Source organism: Hyalella azteca, unplaced genomic scaffold (genome assembly GCF_000764305.2).
Source record: "Hyalella azteca isolate HAZT.00-mixed unplaced genomic scaffold, Hazt_2.0.2 contig9689, whole genome shotgun sequence".
NCBI lineage: Eukaryota > Metazoa > Arthropoda > Malacostraca > Amphipoda > Hyalellidae > Hyalella > Hyalella azteca.
In genome coordinates, this window is record NW_025939751.1 from 95,801 (window position 1) to 113,504 (window position 17,704).

General features: G+C 40.2%; 1 protein-coding gene across 2 annotated transcripts; it reads left to right on the plus strand.

The window, feature by feature from the left end:
* The first annotated feature begins 26 nt into the window (after nucleotides 1-26).
* On the plus strand, nucleotides 27-17,400 carry LOC108681887 (leukocyte receptor cluster member 8 homolog). Of its 2 annotated transcripts, XM_018170966.2 has the most exons (11): nucleotides 27-84; nucleotides 7,561-7,817; nucleotides 8,635-10,025; nucleotides 10,344-10,461; nucleotides 10,754-11,036; nucleotides 11,079-11,493; nucleotides 11,846-12,082; nucleotides 12,320-12,851; nucleotides 13,071-13,239; nucleotides 13,704-13,911; nucleotides 16,312-17,400. In XM_018170966.2, the coding sequence occupies exons 2-11, from the start codon at nucleotides 7,584-7,586 to the stop codon at nucleotides 16,463-16,465; spliced, it is 3,741 nt and encodes a 1,246-aa protein (XP_018026455.1). In that variant the 5' UTR covers nucleotides 27-84; nucleotides 7,561-7,583; the 3' UTR covers nucleotides 16,466-17,400. The 2 variants fall into 2 exon arrangements, with proteins under 2 accessions (XP_018026455.1, XP_018026454.1); XM_018170965.2 differs by having other exon boundaries at nucleotides 10,754-11,493.
* Nucleotides 17,401-17,704: the final 304 nt, after the last annotated feature.

The window sequence follows — 17,704 nt, forward strand, 5'->3', positions numbered from 1 at the left end:
TACGTTTGCCAAGAGCGTTGCGGATGCTGAAGAAGTTTGGACGGATTGATTCGATTTTTGGCGCTTTATCTCTTCCTTTTTCAGGTATTGTGCCTAGTAAATATTCATTGTTCTTCAAGTATTATAGTATGCATTTATTTTACGCCATTACCAATTTAATTTCCTTGGCCAAAGTTGGCAGTGAGACTGTGAGTCAGTGACTGTCAGTCTTCGTCCACTATCCTTAATTCCTTACCTCTTCTGATTTTCAATTATTTATTGTCACCTACTAATCCTAATATCAATTTATTTGTTGATGCAACTAATATCCTAATTATTCAAGATTTATAGGTATGTTCATTGATATTGCAATTTATGCATGAATCTTCCCTTGATCCTAAAACACTAGGTAACAAGGAATTAGCAAAAATAAGGTTTTTAATAGCCTAATAGTATTAGCCTTTTGCATTGAGATGCCCAAGCAACATAGTGGCAAAGCAAAGAGTTATTTAGACTCTCCAACAAGTTCATTTTTGAGTCTTATAAGTAGACCAGTAAAGTATCCAGGATACCAGGCATTACCAGCATTATCATACATAAGAAATTGGTTTAAATCTTGGGTAGGGTAAACGTGGTATATTCCGACGCACTAAGGACGCATCGAGAAATGAAAAACTATAAAAAAACTGTATGCATTATACGTAAGTTCTGTTGCCTTCACATGACTCTCAAAACACTTCACTACGCGTCAGCAACGATGAAACGTCACAAAATGTTGCCATATTTATTAAAAAGCCTTTAGAATGGAAACCTACCAAATCCCTATATTCCGTCACTAAATTAGATAGGAGCTAATTCGCTGCCCAGCACTACATATACAGCGTTTCTATGAGGTGTAGCTCAGTGTGCCTCCGGGCTTTGTAGGGAGAGGTGCGCATCAGCAGCGCATGTAGTTGCTCCCACCATCCTTGAGTGGAATCAAGCTCCAGAAATGTTTAGTTTGGTATCTATGCTACATTGAGAGCCTATTGCAGTGCGCTCGGGACTTTGTCGCGCTCTCCTCAACATTCACACTTATTGTCGCGGAAAACCTATCTCCTCCTAGAGTTTTGAAGCTACAACAATGAGACATATTGCATTCAATTTGCAAATAAACTATCTACAAAATGTTCATCCCGGTTTTTCTAGTTTCATTATAGTTTGAATTTTATTCTGCGAAAAGAAGGGGTGGTAGGGGGAAAATAAAAAAATTTCCGAACATTTTGGAAAAATGCCCCCCACTTCCACAAAAATTAGAATTTCAAAAAAAGGGGATGAACATTTTGTAGATGAAGACCTCACGCATCGAATGATATGTGTCTCGATGTTGTAGCTTGGAAATCCTAGGACTAGATCCATTTCTACAGTACCCCCTTTTATAGCCGTTTTCTAAGAATTTCACGTTTTCTTTCATTTTTTTCGAAAAATTCACACGAACAAAATGCGAGTTTTTTTTCCATTTCACATATGTGTACCAAGTTTCAGAGTGATCCGACTGTAAATAGCCGAGATAATTTTTAGGGTAGAGTGTAGACGCTCCCCTTAATAGGTAGGGCCAGTAGGGGCTACTAGGTAGGTAGTCTATTGCATTGAGATGCCGGACGCTGGTATTACTTTAGGTTAAGTGCATCCAAAAAAAGGTGTTTTTTTTTATTTATATGTTTTTTGGGCATTTGGGGTGTAGACCATGGTCAGGAAGATGTGCCAGGTGCGCGGGAATTTATTTTGTCATTGTAATGACCTGCGCAGTGCGCCATACTATGCTGGTACAAAAATGCACCGTGCGCCGTACTTTAGAAAGCTAAAAAAAGTTTAAATATGGACGCGCGGCAACGCAAATTACGCAATCGCACTGACCGTACACACAAACGTGTAGGTTAACTGGATATGGGTTAACTAGATTGCTAACGCATCAACTCAGGTTCTAAGAGTCAGCACAGTTAAAAAGTTATATTTTGTTGGTTATCAAAGATCAAAGTTTATATCAACTACGCGAGTTGAACTGACTAAAATGTAAGACATGTCCGGGTTACTTTTGACTCTTCCGCTTGTCGGATACGGAACGTATGGTAATCGTAAATTGCGGCTATTATACATACAAAATGTAAACAGGTTACAGACGGTGTTCAGTGTTGCCATATAACTTTGGAGAAAATTTCTTCTAAAATAAAGTTCTAGATTTCTCATTCACCAAATTTCCATGTAAAAAAATCGTATATTATTGAAAGATAATTAAAGGCATACTGTACTGAGTATTATGTCTGTTTCTCCACAAACTGCTCATGCGCGGCAGCGCAACATAGAATTGATGGCCGGGATTGCGCGAACACGTGCGCGAAGAAAATCAATTTTCATTACATTGCGCCAACTGTGCGCAGTAATGGGTTAAAAAAAGTGAAAATGCACGGGAAAATTCCCCGAAAACATACATCATCCTGATTGTGAGGTGTAGATAAAGAATTGGTATTACTTTAGATTAACTGCATCCAAAAAAAAGTTTTTTTTTAATTAGGGTAAACGCGGTATATTCCGACATCGTGGGTAATTCCGTCACCTCTTTAGTTTTTCCTTATATTAAGCTCTGTTTTAGTTCCATGCGTTTGTTGATGGTTGAAATTGTGACGTCGTACATTTGCGCGTCGAACTACTGCCAAAACACTAGGTCTTGGCCATCTAGCGGGAAAATATTGAGATCCAAAGAGAGACAATGCACACTACCCAGTGAGATCATCAAAAAATGTGTCAAATTTGACAGTTGACCTTGCTCTACCAAATAGTGAGTAACTGTTTGTATAGGAAGAATATTATGGTTTGAGACTTTTAAATACGTCTGTGAATATATTAGGAATCCTTTAAGTATACTTGTATTTGCTGATTTCAAGTGGTAAATAAATTAATAGATGATTAAGTTGAGAAATGGATTTAGACACATGACAACTAATTCCGTCACAACTTGAATTGGACACACACAGATCATTCCAAGCTATGTACAAAAATTAAAATTTCTTAATTAAAAGCTCAATAGTTGTTAATTAAAAGTGTAATTAAGTAGTATTCAATATTCATTAGTGTTCTAATTCAAAGCCGTGTTGTATTCCAATACAGCTTACACAGCAAACGGAATTCAAACACGTGGATGACGGCATTACGTATCAGTAGAATTTGAAGCGCGGACGGAATACGCCTCACCACGTGCCTAATATTGCCACACACAGTGTTGTAATATAGGGATTTGGTAGGTTTGCATTCTAAAGGCTTTTAAATGAATATGGCAACATTTTGTGAAGTTTCATCGTTGCTGGCACATAGTACGGTGTTTTGCGAGTCACATAAAGTAAACAGAACTTGAGTAATGCATACGGTTATTTTTTTATAGTTTTTCATTTCTCGATGCGTCCTTAATGTGTCGGAATATACTGCATTTACCCTATATGTTTTTTGGGGTGTAGATTAAGAATCTGAAATCCGTTTTTGGCAGTCAGCATCAGAAATTTTTAAAGGAACCTGTTCCTAACTGGACCTAACCTCCAAGGTTTTTGTTGATCAGCTAGGTTTTTTCTATGTTTGAAGTCCGTGTGGCGGCGGCCAGAAAAACCTAGCCAATCAACGAAAACCTTGCAGGTTAGGTCCAGTTAGGAACAGGTTCCTTTAAAAATTTCTGATGCCAACCGCCAAAAACAGATTTCAGATTCATAATCTACACCCCAAAAAACATATAATTAGAAGAAAATACCTTTTTTATGGATGCACTTAATCTAAAGTATTACTAAAGAATCTGAAATCCGTTTTTGGCGGTCACCATCGGAAACCGATTTTTTATACATATATGTTCTATAATAGAAAATGGGGGACCCATGCATGGGAAACCAGGGGTTTTAGGGGGGGGGGAGATGCCCAAGGCTCTAATTTGTCAAAAAAAAAAAATTAGGCGAAAATTGTCACAAAATTAGAAAAATTCGATTTTTTTTTTTTTTACTGGAAATGATCTATATCGATCTGGGAATGACTGTAAACCTATGTAGAAGTTAGAACACAAAAATTGCGCTAAAAATGCCTAAAATCGGTGAAAAAAAAAAAAAACCTAACCAAGTGCAATTTTTGGGTTTTACATAGGTTTACAGTCATTCCCAGATTGATATAGATCATTTCCAGTCAGGAAAAATTGTCCAATTTTTCCAATCTTGTGCTGATTTTGCTGATTATTGCCCAATTCTTTTACGAATTAGTGCCTCGGGCGCATAGTGACAAACCAGAGATTTTTTAGAATCAGTTCATTTATAGTTTATATTAACCATTTAACAGGCTTCAATATACAAAAACGCTTCAGGGATGCGGATCTAAACATTGAAGAGTCGCATAACAGATAGGTAGCTGACAGCACGGTGCACAGCACTATCAATAAATCTACTAGTTTTATGTCCTATAAATCTACCAGACTCTACCCTCTAAATGCACCAACTAGTAATGACTGGAACACTGTTCCCATTTTATTCAGACCAATAAACCAATACTAAACATAAACTGAACGATAAAAAAACAAACGTCAAACGATTTGAAACGAGACTAATGTTATGAGAAAAGATAACACTTTGAAATAAAACAGGTGCACAATTCTAACATTTTATTTTTATTCACTGCATTTAATTAATTTATATAGAGTTTTTTAAATGTAATTTTTTTTGTTTCTGGTTTAAATTGACATATTTAACCCTTTAGTGGGCAAGCATTGAAATATCCAGAAATTAGAATTTCAGAAACCATTTCAAGAAAGTAAGAAGTACCGTAAACTGGGGTAACTTTGACCACTTTTTTTTTCAAAATGATGCCATTTTTTTACTAGATAAGTTAAACTTAAATTGAAACATGCAAAATACAGGTCTATACTCTAGCTTTACTTACCATAAATTGCTGGCTCCTGCCTCTCATAGTTTTGATGTAATTAAAAAAAATCGCTGGTCTTTTTTACCCCAGCTCTGGGGGTATCTTTGACCGGGTGGTAAAATCAATTTTATTTTTTGGTAAAAAAAATTTCTTGCAGCCCAGGATGGAAAACATTGTTGAAAATGAAGCATTGGGAGATGTGTGGTTCCAGCAGGATGGGGCTACAGCTCACACAGCCCAATTGTCACTCAATGTTTTGAAATGCAGGTTTTCTGGACATCTGGTGTCTCTGAGGAGTGATTTACAGTGGCCTGAGAGGTCACCTGATTTGAGCATTTGATATTTCTTTCTTTGGGGACATATAAAAGAGAGGGTGTTCCAAAGTTGCCCTCACACCCTACTACAGCTAAGGGAACAAATTTTTGCAGCAGAGATTATGGCCATACCTCACCATATGCATAAATGTGCTGTAGGAAAGTTCTGAGAATGACTCCAACACAGTGTGATACAGCTACAGGACACCGTCTTCCTCATATGATTTTCAGAAAATAAGCATTTTAAATGGTATGTTATGCTAACATTGAGGAAAATAAACTTTCTTCTTTATGTACCTCTATTACTTTTTTTATTTCACCTCAAAACTGCTCAATTGGTTCTGCCCCACCATGTATAAGCTAGCTAACACATTTAAATTGTATATTGTAATTAATATATAACCAATAATCAAATAGTTGAAGACTACTTATAGCCTTATAAGAATTAGCTAAGCTGCTAGCTGTGTACAATGTATTGCAACACTTGATGCCTCTGTACCAAAAACATTCAATTCATTGGAACCTAATGCACACTAAAGGCAACAAGTTCATATTCCAATTTGTCATAGTACATTCATATTGAACCATGAATAATAATACCTCAAAATAAATTAAAGACTGCCACTCAATATATTTAAATATATAAAAATGAAATAAAAATCATAAAATCATGATTTTTATAAAAAATCTAATGATTTAATCAGTTTGATTTAATCAATGCCAACCCTGATCACAACTGATTTCTGGACAAGCTTCACTGCATCCTGATCCATCCAATGTACTGGAAACCTTACTATGCGCGCATGCAGTCTTTCAGATTTTCAACTATTTCCCTAATAGTTTGCCAAAGACTGGTGAATATCTAAAATGCAATATTTTTAATCCAAATGTGTTGGCAAGATCTTCTGAAAGCATAAATTTTGCTGCTGATGCATCGCCAAAGATCTTGCAATATTCACCCACTTTCTGCAGCCTGGCTGTATGGCTGGCTGTAGAATTCAGAGGAGCAGTCAAGTAGAATTATAATTTTAATTTTCCTACTATTATCTGAAATCTCTCGGCTCTAAAGTGACAAATTTTTTACCACATTCGTAATCTTGCAGCTTAATTGGTCATTTTTATAACAGTCACATCAGAGGTAATCCACCTAGCTGGAATCTTGCTGTTCTTAATTTGCAGGATGGCTCTAGTTGTGGCCTGGAAGGTAGAAATGTTCCATGCCTGCATAGCCTAGGACTTGGACCTGGAGTGGAATAATTATACATAGTGGCATTCTAAAGACCATGGAACTATGTAATTGAGGAGTGTGGTGCCCAAAATAGGAGCGTGCCCCTCCAAAAGGAGTGAGGTAGCCTCAATGACTGCACCACAGCACTCCACCACCCAAATCACTGGCATTTCTTTAGCAATTTTACAATTAGCACTCCTGCAGGCTGCAAGGCCCTACAATTGCACCCCCTCCTGCCCCCTTTCAAGTGAAGAGTGCTTCAGTTGTCCTGCTGCACCTAAATGACCAACTACTTCTTGGAATTCCACCATGGACTCACTGGAATACATTGATTTAGATCTACCTTTAGTCCTTGACAGTCAAAACTTACCTACCATTTTTGGGGCTGCAAAATTCCTTCTAGATGATTATCTCCTATTTATTTGTTAACATAAGTGCACAACCAGGCCACAATATTCCGAATTCAGGGGAAAAATATGTCTCATAGGTCAATAGCAAGTAGGAGAATTCCCTACTGTCATAGAAGTGAAATAGGTTTAGAATGATTCAGCTGCTGATCTATATCTGTAATCTGTTATCTTGTACACTTGAAATGAATTGACTTGATGTGGCCCAGTATTCATAGCTGGTTAATAACTGTGGATTTTTCAATGTTGAGCTAGACTTGGACTAAATTCAGAACCTTGTGCTACATTCCGCAATAACTGTGAACCCTACTGACTACTGCATCAATTTTGTTTGCTTGTCATTGATGCTCAATCTGTTTAGATGAAAAATTTCACTTGCATTTCTGCAAGTGGAATTTGCATTCTGCTTATTCTCCTTATGCATTCTGTGCATATATGTCCTTTATCCAATGTTACATCATGTGGACTTAGTTGAACTGATCCCCTTAGATGATCCTCTATTAAATTTGACTGATAATGATTTACAAAGAAAATTATTCTATTGCACACCTCTGAAGATGTCTGTTTTTGCTTTTAACTTTGGGCCTGTGCTAATTACAACCATAACCATGAAATATCTTTCATGATGTGTGGTTTTGCTTGAAGACAAATCTAGTTTATGCAGTCAGACTTAATTTTTGTACCCCAGTATTAACAAGACAATTTTCTTCAGGTGGATAACTAATCCAGGACAACATGAGCAGCACAACAGAAAGAAATAAAACAGACAGCAGCCTAGACAAGAGTGCCAGCAAAAGCGAAGATGCTAAATCTTCAGGCTGGTACTCAGGCAGCTACACTGGTGGCTCTCCTGCAGTGTATCCTGGGTATCCTGTCAGTGCCCATGCATCCCCTGCATACTCACCTTATGGTCCAGGACAGTGGGGTGCCAACTATGCAGCATCTCCTTACTCCAGTTATCCTGGCTATGTACGTCTCATGTTATTGTGATGTAGCTCGGATAATGTACTTTTTGATTTAATATTTGTGAAGGTATTTAGTTACCTCTATTTAAAGACTGTACAATATATTCCATAATTTTCTTCTGTCATTTTTGTACTTTGTCCATGTTTGTTGTCTTTTGTTGATGTTAAATGGATACCTGCACTACACATTTTTTCAAGTGAAAACAACAATTAGCCCAGTTAGTGTGTAGTTAAGGTAAATGAAAAGCAGTCAAGATCTCTTGGTAGTTACTTGCTCAGGTTAGTTGTTGAACTCATAGGAGTCAAGAGGCCTAGGTTAGGAGGTAAGTTAAGCCTTAATTGTGCATGAGCATCAATTTGTACTACCGGTATGCTGTTCCATTATAATTGAGATAAGCATGTTATATTCCATGCCAATAAGATAGGAATTGAAAGTACTGGATGTTTTCTCACCTGACTGCTCCACACTTTATGGTCATATTTTCAATATGTATCATGAAAAACATGGTAAACATTTCCATTGATTATCTAAGTGTTGTTAATTGCTAGAATCAATGATGAGCAATTGAGGACGTACTCCTAAACGTTTATTGTCGGCATATAATTGTTCATGTGTTCTGCTCATGACGAGATATTTCACTGTATTGTGTTTTTTTATTAATAATAGTGTCTAAGATATCTCATCACATGATGTCACATAAAGACCATGTCATCTAGAATTTTTCACTATTTTGTTATGATGACTAGATTACTATATAAATAGTCATCTAGAATGTAGATTTGTGGCTCAGGTTTCTAGCAAGACTCTCCCTTGTACACAGGCTGGTTGGGACTACAGCAACAACAGTGCCTCTGTAGTGCCACCTCCACCTCCTCCTCCTCCAGGGATGAGTGACCCGACTGCTCCTCCTCTGCCTCCTAATCCTCCTAATGTCTCTTCCAAATCCTCAGTAAAGAGCGACAAGGCTCCTCTTCCCCCCATCCCCCAACCATCACTGAGTTTACCACCCCCTCCTCCTCCCGGCCCTCCGCCACCTCCCCCCTTGGTGCCGCCTCCTCCACCCAAAATTGAATCCTCGAAGACTAAGGAGAAAGAATCAAAAGAAGAGCGTAGAAAAAGAAAGAAGGAAAAAAAGAAAAAGGAGAGGGAAGAGAGGGAGCGAGAGAAGGCACACAAAGCTAAAAAGGACAAATCTCCTGAAACTGCACCGTCTGTCAAGTCTTATGCAGCTGCTCTTAAAGAAGCCAAAAATGAGGAGCCTGAGAAAGACAGCAAAGACTTGGAAAAGACCAATAAGACCACAAGCATGGATGTACCTAGCAATTTGCCTTATCCTCCTCCTGACTTCTCTCGTCCTCCTCCACCACCTCCACCTCTTCCCCAAGATCAAGAAGCTCGAGCTCTCCAACCTCCCCATATTCCTCACGCATCCCCATACCACGGAGGCTTTGATATCAACATGCCACCTCCAAATTTCCACTCTTCAAAACCTGACTTTTATGGAGCAAGTCATTCAGGTGGCTTAGATTCTCGTGGCCCGCCTCCATCTCATCCCCATTTCGGGTATGGCGGTTGGTATGGAGGCCACAGCGGGCCAGAAGGTGGGGACCCTGACAGACAGCAAGGGATGGATGATGAGCAGCATTATGGATCAGGTTATCATCAGCACATGCAGCATCATGGTGATGATAATATGTATAATAAGGTGAATGATCGTGATGGACGTGAACCTCACGCTTCCTTCGATAAACCTTATGGCACTCCTGCTGCTTCAGGCCAAATTAAGTTCAATTTTCCTTCCAAAAATTTGTTCAGTAACAAACCAAATGCATTACTAGCTACCCCTAAGAAAAATGGCCCCTGGGGGCCTGATCAAATGAACAAGCAAGGCTTTTGGGCTGATGAACGCAGCGGGAGTGGTGATAAGGATTACCGAAACGTTCCTTACCAAGACAAGGATGTTGACTTGAGAGAAAGTGCACCTTCAGGTCAACCGCCTAACTTGAACAATTCCTGGCGTAGTGATGGGCCTGGCATGGCCCACAAGGGATCTCTTCTGGGCCCTCGACCAGGGTTCAACACCAGCGGCGTTGTGTCCAGTAAAGAATCCCTTGCTAAAAATACTGGAAACTTGAACAGCAATAAACAGCAGCAGCAGAACCAGCAAGATGTTGCCAATATGTTGAAGGGGGACTGGCCAGAATCTTTGAAGTGAGTGTATTAATGGATATCTATCAAATATTTCAGCCACATGTAACTAACTAGGTAGTTTTATTGAAACTTATAGTTCTTCCTGTCATTGCAATGATACATTTACTGGATTGTCATGCTTTTCTAGGTTCAAACGAATTTGTGTGTACCTTTCTGTCGTGCCCCTTTATCTTATAATTTTTGTATTGGATGCGAAACTACGCAGTCTTTCAGTGATTGGCTTTATACATAGCTTTGCAGACAAAGTTTTGAAATCTACCACTGACTAGCTTGACGTCATCTGAGAGTCGAATCTAACCTTAATTATTTGATCTGCAGACGATACGTGGAGCGATGCTTCTCGAAATGTGTCACAGATCTGGACAAGGATCAGGTAGAGATAGTACTGAAAGGCAAGCTTACTGCTGCTGCGAAGACTGGCACGCTTTGGACTCACGTACGTTTTGTTCTCTCTAGCATTATATTTCTGTAAAATGCTTGGCTTGTGAATTGACTTAACAACATGTTTGTAGCTCGTGCTTTTTTAACAAGGCTCGCTTGGTGCCTATCTCAGAGGATTCTAAATTTCTGCTGTTATGTGTTCAAACTTGCAGTGTTCCAAACTGTTAATGATTTTGTCTCGTTCATTTCAGTTTTTGACGAATTTCCATACATTTTTTCTGCTCTGAGCAATTATATTATGATTGGTGAAATCCCTACTGGCGTACAACTTGTATATTTTCTCACAGAACTGGAACGAGGAAGCGGTGCCCAATGTTCACAGTGACTCGATGTTTGCCAACATTCGCAGCAAATTCCCTTCTCGCGGCGATGGTAACGTCGGTGATATGGACAAAGCCAGCATCTCGGACAAGGGCGTCCAGGACGGTCCCACTGGGCGAGGAGGTCTCCTCCCCAGCCGAGGCGGGTTCGATAGAGGAAGAGGGGGCTACGATCGTGGCCGTGGTGGCTTCGACGGCGGGAGAGGAGGTTTTGATCGTGGTAGAGTCTCGTTTGATGGTGGAAGGGGAGGCTTTGATGGTGGAAGAGGAGGATTTGATGGTGGAAGAGGAGGCTTTGATGGTGGAAGAGGAGGATTTGATGGTGGAAGAGGAGGCTTTGATGGCGGAAGAGGGGGCTATGATGGTGGAAGGGGAGGCTTCGATGGCGGGAGGGGAAGCTTTGACGGCGGAAAAGGATATGACTGTGGAAGAGGTGAACTTGGTGGGAGGGGAGGAGGTCCAGACTCTGGTATAGGAAGCATGGATGTTGGAAAAGGAGGATTTGAAAGAGGACGAGGAAGAAGTGAGGGAGGCAGAGGAGGCTTCAACGAGGATCGTCTCAGCTACGAAGAAGAAGAGACAGGTCGAGAAGGCGTTGGTTTTGACGGCGGCCGTGGTAAGAGGCGCAACAGAAGAGGCTCCAGCTCGGGCTACTCTCGCTCCCGGTCTCGGTCCAGGTCTCGTTCGCCATACTCAGGTCGCAACAGGTGGGTTCACGTCAATGACTTCCCTGAGCTCTTGGTGCAAGCTACGTAAGAAGTAAAATTGATTAATGTTTGCAAAAATGCTTAATATGTTCGTATTCTGGAATCAAATCCCGCTCATTTGCATCATCCTGTGTAATGTACGCTAATAAAAATCTGACTTCCATCTTGTTGGAAGAGTACAATGAAATACTTTAGAATTAATTTTCAAATAATTCATTATTTCTAGTAGATTTGTCCAAACTATAATAGTTCCTGATATTAATTGTACAGACGCGACAATTTGAATCTATAAATACGTTTTTTTCTACCACATTATTTGATCCATTGCCTAAGGCGTATGTTGGGTTTGCAGACGTGACGCTCGTCGTCAACAAACGACTTCGTCTCGTTCCCCTGACGACGCCAGCACCAGCAGTGGTTTTGTGGCGGTCGGTGGTCGCGGCGGTCGAGGGCGAGGTGAGAGTGGCGGACGCGGCGTCAAGCGTGGACGCGGTAACGCCACACGCGGAGGCGGCAACCGCGGCGGCGCTGCGGACCAAAGCGACGATGACAACAAACCCAACAAAAAAATGAAGACCGACGCGAAAAAGTTCGTTAATAATACGTATATAACAATGATAGCAGTGGGTCGTCATTTGCTTCCATGGTGTCATGCTCAAAATCAAGGGACGTCTTCAAAAAAATCTAGAAAATTCTTGGCATCCTATTTCCTTTGGTTAAATGTAATATTTCAATGATTGTCTAAATCTTTGTAGGGACCAGCGCGCATCCTATTTCCTTTGTTTGGTTAAATTTAATATCTGAATGATTGTCTATTTCTTCGTAGGGACCAGCGCGGAGAAATCTACTTCTACAGCAAAGGTGGCAAGATGACTCTGGACGCGGATCTCTCGACTGCGGCACACTTGCAGAAGCGCGCGGCCAGGTTCCAGAACATGATGGGTGGGTCGGAGACCAAAGAAACTGTCACCTCCCCGGGCAAAGGGCGTGGACGAGGCAAAAGAGGACGGGGCCGCGGTAGGGGCGCGATCTCTCTTGCATCGGACTCGAGTACCACCACAACCCCCAGTATCATGGCAACCATCAACGCCTCTCTCTTTTCAGTCGACTCGGGTGACATGGACTGGACTGCCATGCATGTTGTGGGAACATCCACTGAGCTCAAGAAACAATACTTGAGGCTTACCTCAGCTCCTGACCCTAGCACTGTTAGAACTCTGGCTACACTACACAAATCTCTTGAATTTGTTAAGAAAGATTGGGTAGAGAACAAAGATTATAGGTACACTTGCAACCAAATGAAGAGCATCCGACAGGACTTGACAGTGCAAGGAATTCGAGATGCCTTCACTGTGCTGGTAAGTCTTTTGTTTTTATACCTATTAACCACAAAAGCCTGCGAATTATCATTTATTTAAATTTCATGATTTGCTTGTATTTTTATCATTTTATTTTCAGCTACCATAATATTCTTCATATTTAAATCATCACGTGACTAATTGACAGTACTTAGGACAGTAACTAATTTTTCACTTCGGTTAATTCTTGGTTACAATCCTATTATTCATGCGTTTCAGGTTTACGAGAGCCATTGTCGTATCGCCTTGGAGACGAACGATCATGAAGAGTTCAATCAGTGCCAGTCACAACTGAAGCAGCTCTACAATGAAGTGCCTAACTCCCCTAATGCACTCGAGTTCACGGCCTATCGGTTGCTCTACTACATTTACACAAAAAACACTCTAGGTGAGCACTCGCATACTACTCCAATTAAGAAAATCATACTCTTTAGAAGTATGTCTCGGTATTTCCTTTTTAATGCATACTTTGCTTTGTGATTAGTCATTACCAATGAATTTATTTGTAAAATTGGTTCCTTCTTATGGCCTCCAACGAGCAAACAAATGATACTTTGAGGTCAGCGGCAAGACCCAGGTAATTTTGAAATGCTCAGGATACAAATAATGTAGTTTCTTCAGAAATACTGGTATTTATTTAAAAAATAAAAAAATTGAAAAAATTCCATGTACTGGAGTTTCCAAGCATTGCTGGTACAAGCTCCAGCCGATTCAAATTCGCTAATGGTAGTATGATCCTAGAATGTTTCTTCTAATTTATTTCCTCTAGTTTCGAAGATTATTTCATCTGTATTTAATTTTGCTGACGAGATAGACTTCTTACAGTGTCTGACTTTTATTCTTGTTTTGCAGACATGACATCGTTGATGGCAGAGCTCACACCCAAACAGAAAGGGGACATTTGTATATCATTTGCGTTGAAGTTGAGGGCCGCGTGGGCAATGAGTAACTATTACAGATTCTTCAAGCTGTACAAAAATGCGCCTAAAATGGCCGCTTACCTGATCGATTGGTTTGCAGAAAGAGAAAGAAAAACTGCCTTCAAGATAATCGTCAAGGGGTATGTATTAATTTAAGTTATAACCTGTAATATTTTCATGTTATTTTTGACAGGTGCTGTGGTTGGGAGGATTTTGAATCTACGCAGTTGCTGCTCCTGCCTCTTCCATGGTGATGCTTGGTGCTGCTTGTTTCTTGTTTAGTTGGTCGGTAAAATATGGTTTGGTCGGATTTTCTTCACACGTCACCGTATTGTGCAACGACATCCACGGCAGCTGTGAATGATCTAAATTATCACGATGTCACTCCTCGAGTGCGAGGCAATTTTGAAGGGAGAAAAGCGTTTTACTTCTAATTTACATGAGGGGGCCTCAACCCACAATTCTATTGTTTTGCAAAGTTATCATCGAGACCCACGAAATTATGGTGTGCTTTTATTTATCGTAAATCAAAACCATTATGATTTACATGGCTATGCTCTCCGGGAAAATTGGTCTTTTTGGAAAATTCGACGTTACCAGAAAACAGGAGAAAAGTTTGACCCTCACTGCAACGAGCCCAACATATGCGCGCGTAATTTTGCTTGCACTATCACCTAAGTGTTTTATTGCACGGAGTGATTGCGTTGAATGCATGCAATGTCCGCTATCTCCGAAAATATTATTTTGCTCACAACGTAAAGTTCGTTTCGTTTCTGCTGCAATTGGAAATTACATCAGTATTTCGCTCCTTCACACATCAATTATAATAACATATCATCTTGTTATAACTTGACCACGTGCTTGTCCTCCTTGCTCATGCTGCTGCTGGTGACTGGAAAATTTCGAATAAGCTTGCACTGCGCCCAGTATCTACAACGAGAAACAAGATATCGACGAAAATTTTATGTGTTATATGCATTTCTTTGTCCGTCATCCAGTGTTTTTACGATAAATTGTTAAAAAAAGCGATTATTTTGGAAAGCAGCTATGATCATCATTCTACATTGGTTGTCCTGCCCACATTCCTGAGCCATCACTCGACGCTGGAAGACTCCAACCTCAATGCCACAGTCCTTCAGATCCTGTTTGACTCCATGCATTACATCTCAGCTCTACATTGCAACGTGTTACTCCAGCCAGAACTTCTCAAAAGCCGAAAATTACGACATGCTGTCATCACAACGGTGCAAGCCAACAACTGCGCTAATTTAGTAAATTTTGGGTAAGATTGTTCCTTTGAAGGTAAGCAACCACTCCGATTGCCAGCGAATTTGACGATTTTCGTCAATGATCTGCTCCAAATTTTACAGCTCAATTCTAATTCGGAATAAGAACTGAATTTGGAGCTTTGGGTGTCGACTTACTCGAAATTACTTCAATACATTGGCATCTCTAAAGAATTCATAAATACTATGACCTCGAAAAGTTGCTTTTTATCCTTCCTATTGGCAAATCCACGAGTTTACTTACAAGAAATGTTTCCAACGTTGAAGAAACGAACTCTCCCTTCGGTAAGAAGGTTCAGAACGATTTTTTTAAAGCAATTTGTATAGAGTTATCAGCAAGACACGGTAAGTATGGCTCCTGGTACGATGTAAGGCTTCGTTATAACAGCAAGTAAGTTTCCGTCAGGTAAGTTAATTTTAATTTAGGTATGTTAATATATCGGTGGTAACGAACGGTTTCTGTGAAATTTGTTCCCAATCTGAGACATTCACGGGGTAAGTGAACCTAAGATACTGCGTCTTGATTGATCATTAGTAGCTATTGTTTTTTTCATGAAAGCTAGTTGGAATTAATAATAAAATTTAGTTGCACGTAATAAATTATAGAATGCTTTTCCATGAAATGTCGATCCGCTCTAGTAAGAACCGCCATTCCGTTGAAATGAAACAATGGAGGTGTACGGCTCTGCAGAATTTCAGACCCTAGAATGGAAAAAGGAAACGGTACGACCGTCACAGGTGAGATGTGTTTTCCTGCAATTTTTATGCCTTGGTATCTTCGCCCACATTTAATCGACGTAATCTCCGTTCTGTGAATACAACTGCGCCAGCGCCTTCTCCTTCAATTGAAGTCACACTCCGTCCTCCACTGCCGCAACGACTCATCCGCGGTCTGCTCCCGCCCCCCACGGTGCCGCGAACAAGACACGGGTTCTCCTCAAGATTGTCATCTTCTCAATCAGTGCCTAAGCCCTCCAGTTATCTATCTAGCGATGGTTTCGGTTTACCTGAGCGTGATTGACTTTTCTTGAAAATCGTTCTTTTTTACTATGTTGAAGCAGTTGTAAGGGAAGGTTTTTTATAAGGATAGTAGAAGGTATTTATAAGGATAGTATTTTTAGGATAGTAATTGTATTATCAGATTGATCAGCTATAAATTGCTATTAAAGAGGTTGTGTGCGGGTAATGTATAATTTCACAAATTGATAATCCAATCCACTTCTGTTGCAATAACCGTTCCCCTTTTCTCCCTAGCTACCGGCCCGGTAGTATCTCGTGCGACTATGTCAAGCAGCAGCTCGCATTAGATGAAGCGACCTGGCCTAAGTTTGCCGACACGGTCGGTGCCAAGTACACCGACCACACCCGGACTAAAATCGACTGCAAAAATACTGTGCTCGTTGCTTAAACGCGCTTCTTCGTTACTTTAGTCACACGTCATTGTTACTCGTTATCACTTTGCCATCATGCTACAAGAATTGGTGCCAACATACAACGCAAATTTGTCTTGTCGACGACTAGATGGTCATCTCACCACTACATCTAAATGTTTGCATCAATTTACGCCTGGCCATTTTGTCAGTTCTTTAGCTGGCCAAACTCGGCTCGTTTTGTTTCATCCAAGTTCATAAAGCGACTTGGATCAACAGGTACACCGTCTCGCAACATCCATGTGCATCTTTACTGTGATCTCTACATGACTGAAGAATCACGTGCCTCATTTATTCAACGCCTTCTAATTTTGGTTGGCAAGCTCTTTGAGAAAACTCAGTAGTATCGGAAAATATTATCTTCAGATGATTGCACTTCTAAGTTTGTAGCGCTGCCGGTTCTGTGCTACTCATGCCGCCTTTTAAACGCCATTTCGCAATTACCTCCCAGGATTGGCAAGAAGCGCGTCAAATGAAACTTAGGACACTATATTCCTGGGTAAATACTTGGCTCCATGTGCACTGTCAATGCTGAGAGAGTTCAACAATTCGTGAAGCTAGTCTTGAGTTGGCGCGAAGCAAGTGGTTCGAAACACTTTCTCCTAATTCAATGCTGTAAAGTTAGATCGGATACCTCACAAGCGCATCACAATATTTGTGATGTACCTTTTCTCCGATACAGAAGATCGTCAATGTGTTGATGTGGATCAACGCCAAGTTTCCTAGCTCGAACGTGATGCTTCGATGTGAAATTTTAGTAGCAATAAAGTTTTAGTTTTTTCTTCCAGAACTGGTCTTACATGAAAAAATTTCGAGGGACAAGGGTGGATTCACACTGAAACTTTACATAATTTTCGGCAAATCGTTATAATTCATTTTTACAGTTATTATTAAACTCTGGCATCAAAGTAAAAAATTAAATCAGTACTCATTGCAGTGAGTGACAAATAGCGCATTTTCTCGTCCGTCCGTGAAGTCACGGACGGACGGACATGCCGAGCACAATAGCGCCTTTTTTCCGTAAATGAGAGAATGCGCTAAAAATGTCGACCCGGTTGATATTTTGTTTGAAGTTGTATTTTCCTTCATTTTGAAGTTGTAACTGGAATTTGTTGATTGAACTACTTTTCAGGGAACGCATTTTGACTGTTTGTTGTGACATAATTTCTGAACTATCTTGATTTCTGCTATGCTAGTTTTGGTGATGTACATAATGA

Bases quoted from the DNA above. Each gene is read 5' to 3' on its own strand.
- LOC108681887 (XM_018170965.2), top strand. From the start codon at position 7,584: ATGAGCAGCACAACAGAAAGAAATAAAACAGACAGCAGCCTAGACAAG. The intron at 7,818-8,634 runs GTACGTCTCATG...CCTTGTACACAG, and splicing joins ACTCCAGTTATCCTGGCTAT to GCTGGTTGGGACTACAGCAA. The intron at 12,852-13,070 runs GTAAGTCTTTTG...CATGCGTTTCAG, and splicing joins GAGATGCCTTCACTGTGCTG to GTTTACGAGAGCCATTGTCG.